The 6,810-nt window shown below is 58.4% G+C and overlaps 1 protein-coding gene across 1 annotated transcript; it reads right to left on the reverse strand.

Annotated features, from left to right (window-relative positions):
• Positions 1-1,374: 1,374 nt before the first annotated feature.
• LOC123605177 (3-galactosyl-N-acetylglucosaminide 4-alpha-L-fucosyltransferase FUT3-like) lies at positions 1,375-6,607 on the reverse strand. The gene is given in 2 exon segments (XM_045491689.1): positions 1,375-2,875; positions 6,498-6,607. A coding segment is annotated over 1 exon segment (1,152 nt). The 5' UTR covers positions 2,864-2,875; positions 6,498-6,607; the 3' UTR covers positions 1,375-1,711.
• Positions 6,608-6,810: the final 203 nt, after the last annotated feature.

Consider the following 6,810-nt stretch of genomic DNA (forward strand, 5'->3'; position numbering starts at 1 on the left):
CAGAGCGCAGGACCACCTTCTAACACCGTGTCCCTCCCAGACCCAGTCCCGTATCCCGAAGCTGGAGGGACCAAATCAGAAGGTGCCCCAGGAAGGTTCATCCAGCCCAGCAGGAACATCCCTAGTTCCCTGCTGCCCAGGTGGCCAGCTGCAGCTGGCCGCACTGAAGGCAGCTAACGGGCAGGACTGCCAGGGGCCCCGTGGGCAGGGCTGGTAGCCAGGCCCCAGCCCATGGGTGGTCTGCCTGGAAGGAAGTCTCAGAGCTGAGGCTGGATGGGGTCCCCGCCCACCCGTGCAGTCTTCTGGCTCTGAGGTTTGGGGTGGTGGATTCCTGTTAGTTTGGGCTGACTCAGCTCAGCCGTGGCAGAGAAGCAGCCGGGGTCCCTATCTGCTTGAAGCAGAAGCCAAGCCTCAGTTTCCCCATCCCAGATGGCCTTGAGCCACAGAGACAGAAGGTGCTCAGCCCAGGATCCATAGTGGGAAAATCGACCTTGGAGCCCAGGTCTGTGGTCCCTGAAGCCGGATGACCGTGTGTGTGTGTGTGTGTGTGTGTGTGTGCACGCGCGTGTGTGTGGATGGAGGAGCGAGTGTGTGCATCCTGTCAGGACTTCCTGGCACCTCGGTTCCTCATCTCCCACTCAGTTCCAGAATCCCAACCACAGGGCGCTGGCCCAGACCACCAGAGAATTGGAACGCATACCCGGCGGCCCCCACAGATCCCTGGGGCTGGGTTCCCTGTAGTGCACACGCACGCACACACACGCACACGCACGCACTGAGACTGGGCACCTACATGGGGCTCGGCAGAGCAGATCACACACAGAGGCCCGGCCCTCCCACATGCGTTCAGTCGTCACGGTCAAAACTGCACGCTACGAGGGACACCTCAAGGTCACCGCTCATCTGGAAAGCACATGGGGTCTGGCTTTTGCCCACACACGGCGGGGACACTCACGCCAATGGTCACGCTCCCCGCCCTGCATGGTCGCCACGTGTCACACAAGCCCGCCCGACTACTCGCACGGCACCACACCCGCCCCTCCCCCCTCCTTCGCCGGACAGCCCCTGGCCCCCAGTGACCCCCCAGGCAGCCTGGTCCCCACTCCCCACTGCCTGATGGGCTTGACCTCGGGGGCTTTTCCATCTTTTGACATACGGGACCAGGCCATTCGTGGTTGTGGGGGACGTTCCTGGGCACCCTAGGCTGTTGCACAGCATCCGTGGCCCCCCACCCACTCGAGGCTATCGCCCCATCTCCAGCTGTGACAGCCACAAGCCTCACGGCACCTGGCCGAGCATGCCCTGGAGGGCAGAGCGACCCTGGGGTGAGAGCTGCTGTTGTAAAAGAAGGGAGAAGACCTCGGTTTTCCCATCTGGAGACTGGTGCCAGTATTGCCCACCTGCCACCCCACAGGCGGTTAACAACAGCAAGGGCAACCCCAAGCAAACCCAGCAGAACCGCGTCCAGCGGGTGGGACCCCCAGGCCGGTTCCCCAGGGCCTGAGTGCCTTCGTGGGTGGGGTCCCCAGCGGGTGAGACCCTCCGGGGGGGGGAGGCCCCTGGCAGGAAAGGTGGCCCGGGCCGGTCTCCTGGCAGCAGAGGTGGCCAGCCGGTGAAGCCCCAGCTAAGCGAGCTCCCCGGCCACCCGCGTCCCGGCAGGTGTGTCCCCAGGGGTGTGGTGTGGGGCGACCCCCGCCCCGGCCCGGCCAGCTCACGTGAACCAGGCAGCTATGCTGGGCACGGTCTGGTAGGTGGAGTCCTGCTGCAGCCTCCGGCAGGCCTTGCAGAACATCAGGGCCCAACTGAACAACCGAGGCCGCAGCGTCTCCCTCCAGCGGAAGTAGCTCAGGTAGCGGGCGTGGTCCTTGTCCAGCGCCTGAAGGTACCGGCCCAGTTCCTCGGCGCTCTGGAAGTCGTGGACGTGGATGAAGGCGTCGGGGGGCAGGAACTGTTCGTAGTCACTCCTGCTGGGGCCCAGCACCACGGGCACGGCCCAGGCTTCTAGGGCGTTCCGCCACAGCTTCTCGGTGATGTAGTCGGGGTGCAAGGAGTTCTCGAAAGCCAGGTAAAACTTGTACCGGGACAGCTGCTGGGCCATGGCCTTCTCCGGCAGCGGCCTGTGGGAGCGCCCATACACGTCCACTTGGACGTGAGCTTTCAGCAGGTGGTACTAACGCACCCTGGCTGAGTCTTCCCTCCAGTTGGACACCACCCAGGCCACCAGCTCCGTCTTGGCCGAGACGTTGACCACCGTGGAGGCCGGCTGGCCGGGCCACGGCTCCAGCCAGCCATAGGGTGTGAAGATGTCCGAGTCTCTGCGGTAGGACATGGTGAGGTTGAAGTATCCGTCCAGGGCCTTCAGTTGCGCGCAGTGGCTGGGCGATTCCATGCTGTACCAGACCCAGCGCTGGCCCGGCGGCCGCGGGGACGTGGGGAGCTGCTTCCTCGGGTCGTAGCTGACCTCGCGGTGATGCACCAGCACCGCGTCCGCCTGAGGGTACGCCCTGCGGTCCGCAGTCAGCCGGCAGTCGGCCGTGCCCGGCCACAGCTCCAAGCAGCGGGACAGAGGCACGGGGTGGTTGAATGGCCATGTCCACAGCAGGAGCACCAGGGGCGGGCGGGCAGAGGACCCAGGGGGGGTCGGGCAGGGCGCCCCCTGGGAAGACACCATCCCTGAGGACCCGTTGGGAGCCGCGTGGACAGCTTCTGCCGCATCGGCCCCCGACCTGGCGGACCACAAGGGCGTGTCTTGGGACACTCGCAGGTAAGAGAAGAAACACAGAGCCAGAAACAGTTGCAGCAGCAGCCCGAGGAGACACTGTTGCCAGGGCCATCGGGTCTTGGTCCAGCCGAGCGCATCCATGGGTCAGAGCAGCTGGGAGGAGGGGGGAGTGGAGACGGCATCGTTGATAACAAAGGAGACAATCGTGGGTTCCCAACGTGTCAGCCAGGTGACGTACGTGAGTCCTGAGGCTGGCACTGTTGTTACCTGTATTCTGCGGTTGAGGAAACTGAGGCCAGGTGACTCAGAGGGAGACAGCGGCATCGCTGGTGTCCCAGCAGAGAGCGCCTGGCCCTGAGCCCAGTGTCTCCAACCACCTGGCCGCATAACCTATGTGGGGAGGGGTCCCCAGGGAGGTGGCACTGGTCCCAAGGGCCCTCAGGTCCCACCTTGACCCTGCCCTTCCCATAGTGTCCCAGCCTCTTCCCCAGTGCCCTGGAGTGGAGGCTTGAACCCGGGGATCTGTCCAGGAGGGGTACAAAGGGCTTGGGTTTGAAGGTGAGGCGAGAGCTCACCGGGTAGAGTAGAGCTTCGGGCGGGCACAGGGCGTTCCTGGCTCCCGGCCAAAGCAACAGCCAACCCTGAGGTCTGCCGTGAACGGGAGCCCGGCCGGTTTGCGGGGAGAGCAAAGGAAGTGCTTAGAGGTGCCAGCGTGAACCTGATGTTGGATTTACTCAGTGTTTCTTTCAGTAGTGCTCCAAGACAGCCCCTCTGGTCCCGTGCTGGGTGGTCCCGCCCGCGTCCCTGCATTCCCAGATCCTTCCTGTGCCCGCCTGTGGTCACAAAGTCCTCCCAGACCGCAGACCCCAGACCCCAACCGCTAGAGCAGAAATCTAGAACCTTGTCTCTGCCCCCGCAACCTCCTTCAGCCCAGCCCCTCCCGTCCCCCGTTTTAGATGAGAAAACTGAGGCTTGGAGAGACTCATGCGTGTCTCGCCCAAGTACGCTGAGCCACAGCCATCGTGCCCCAGAGCCCAAACTCTCCCTCTCGACATAACCCCCAACGCGTCCCCCACTCTGTCCACACATCAGGCACTGTCAGCAGGGCCCTCTGCCATCGGGGCAACGCTCTGTGTTTGCAGCCTCTGATCCAGTGGCCGCCAGCCCCGTAATGCTATGGAGCCTTTGAAATGTGGCCGTTGTGTCTGAGGAACAGAGTCTTTAACGCTAATTTCAATTGAAAAAGTGAGTCAAACACTGCTTCAAAACAGAAAGTAGGGGCGCCTGGCTGGCTCGGTTAGTAGAGCAGGCGACTCTTGATCTCAGGGTCGTGCGTTCGAGCCCCGTGTTGTGTGCAGAGATGATTTTTAAAAATCTTTTAAAAAATGCTTATTTATTTATTATTTAACGTTTATTTATTATTGAGAGACACAGAGCATGAGCAGGGGAGGGGTAGAGAGAGAGGGAGAGACAGAATCCGAAGCAGGCTCCAGGCTCCGAGCTGTCAGCACAGAGCCCTACAGCAGGGCTTGAACCTGTGAACCGTGAGATCATGACCTGAGGCTAAGTCAGATGCCCAACTGACTGAGCCACCCGGGCGCCCCTTGTCTCTCTACTCTTTTTAATACAGCTGGTAGGAAATTAAAAAAAATTACGGGGGCGCCCGGGTGGCTCCGTCGGTTAAGCAACCGACTTCAGCTCAGGTCACGATCTCTCGGTTCGTGAGTTCAAGCCCGGTGCTGGGCTCTGTGCTGACAGCGCTCGGAGCTCGGAGCGCCTTTCGGATTCTGTGTCTCCCTCTCTCTCTGCCCCTCCCCCGCTCCCGCTCTGTCTCGCTCCTCCAAAAATAAACAAACATTAAACAATGTAAAACAAAATTCCGCATGTAGCACAGCAGCTCCGTTGCCGCTCAGAAACCTCGAGCTAGTTGACTTTGCAGCCGGCAGTCCTACTCCCTGAGGTCTGCAAAAAAAGAACTTAAAGCAGGGACTCAAATATTTGTACACCTGTACTCCTAACAGCATGGTTCACCAACACCATAATTTGGAAACAACCCAGATGTTCTCTGAGGGATGAATGGGTACACAAAATGAGGCCCATCCTCACCAGGGAATGTTAGTCTCAAAAGGAAGGATATTCTGATACCTGCCAGTAGTGTAACGAACCTTGAGGGCACTGCCCTTCTCTTGTAAGAGAAGCCGGACATAGATTCCGTCATCCTGCTTCCACGAAACATGGAGAACAGGCAAATTGAGAGGGACAGAAAGTAGATTAAAGATTACCAGGGGTTTGGGAGGGTGGAAAGGGAGCCCGGAGTCTTTGCTACCTGGGATAGAGGTTCTATTTGGAGTGACAAAAAAGTTTCGTAAATCGATGTGTTGGCTGCACTGCCGTTGTGAACCGCACGCTTGAAAATGGTTAAAACAGCAAATTTTATGTCAGGTACCTTTTGCCACAATTTCTAACATGATGTAACATTTTGACAGGCAATGTTACATTTTAATGTTTATTTATTTTTGAGGGAGAGAGAGAGAGAGAGAGAGAGAGAGACAGGGACCCTTAACAGCCAGAACCATCCAGGTGCCCCTATTTTAAAATGTAACATCTGGGGGGGGGGTTCTTGAGTGGCTCAAACATCGGACTTTAGCTCAGGTCATGATCTCACGGTTCGTGCGTCGGTTCGTGCATCGGCCTCTGTGCTGAGAGCTCAGAGCCTGGAGCCTGCTTTGGATTCTGTGTCTTCCTCGCTCGCGCTGCCCCTCCCCCACTAGCACTCTGTCTTTCTCTCTCTCTCTCAATAAATAAACATTAAAAAAAAAGTCATAAAATGACGTTAACTATTGAATTGTACACCTCAGATGGGTGAATCGTACTGGGTGTGAATTGTAGATCAACGAAGCTGTTTCAGAAAATGTCCTCGGTGGCTGGCGGGCCAGTGCTCCCCGGGGAAGGGGGGGGTAAAGCTGTCGGGGCAGCGTGTAGCACCTGACAGGTGGCCTTGAATGATGGAAAGGAGTGGCGTGCAGAATCACGTATTCGTGCCAACACTTCTGGAAGGGAACCCAGCACACAGGCTTTTCAGGAGATAGCTGAGACGGGACTGGGAAAGGGACAGAGCTTTGCCCATATGCTGCCGTGCGTCTCAGGGCTTCTGGCCCTGCACCAAAGGTTAATATGTAGAAATGTAGCGAAAATGAATATAGCCGGTGCTTTTCAGTATGGGCCCTGGGTGTGTGGCACCCCTCCTGGGAGACAGGAGGTCCTTGGCAATGACCTTGAAGGAGCACAGATTTGGTGGGGGGAGACGGGGGGTTCCCACTCAAACTGAACCCAAGATATTTTTTTCTTGGAAACAGAATGAAAAATGCCCTTGTGCTATGAAGCCACACAGATCGGCAAAAAACAAAACAAAACAAAAAGCGAGCAAACAAAAACCACAAAGAAAGAAAGAAAGAAAGAAAAGAAAGGAACCAAATGAAAACCCAGCCCTAAACTTCCCTGCATTGTAAGTCCTTTTCCCACCAGACAGGCCAGAGAGAGTCCCAGGTCTGGAACAACAAAGGGCTCGAGGTTACCAATGGAGGCCAGGGCGCAGGGGGCTCTGAGGTCTGGCGAGGCCTGGCACCCACCTCGGAAGTTCCCGTGCCCCACCCCACCACCCCACCGCGGGCCCTCCTGGACTCTGGAAGGCCCCAGGAGGGCAGCCAGCAAGCCTCACCCAGGGGGGCATCCGATGCATTCCGGCAGGGGTTAAATTTGCCCCAAGAGGCCTTACCTGGGGAGGGGTGGCTAGCAGCTGACCAGGAATTTGAGGACTGGGGAGAGCTGGTTCCTCAGGGTGTGGATTAGACAACGCCAGGGAGGAGAAGGAAATATACTTGTCACGGCAGCACGGCTCAGCCCAACCCCCAGAGCTTTCATCAGGTGACCCGGGGTGCCCCGTCCCAGGAGCCAGGCCATCGCCGAAAAGCGACCGTGGGACTCCCCTGAACTCGGCTGTGACACAATGATTGGTAAGGACTGCACGTATATTTGGCCATTCAAACGACCCAAATTGATTTCTCCGATATACTTGGTCTTCATCCGTG

This window comes from Leopardus geoffroyi, chromosome A2 (assembly GCF_018350155.1).
Source record: "Leopardus geoffroyi isolate Oge1 chromosome A2, O.geoffroyi_Oge1_pat1.0, whole genome shotgun sequence".
Classification (NCBI taxonomy): Eukaryota; Metazoa; Chordata; class Mammalia; order Carnivora; family Felidae; genus Leopardus; species Leopardus geoffroyi.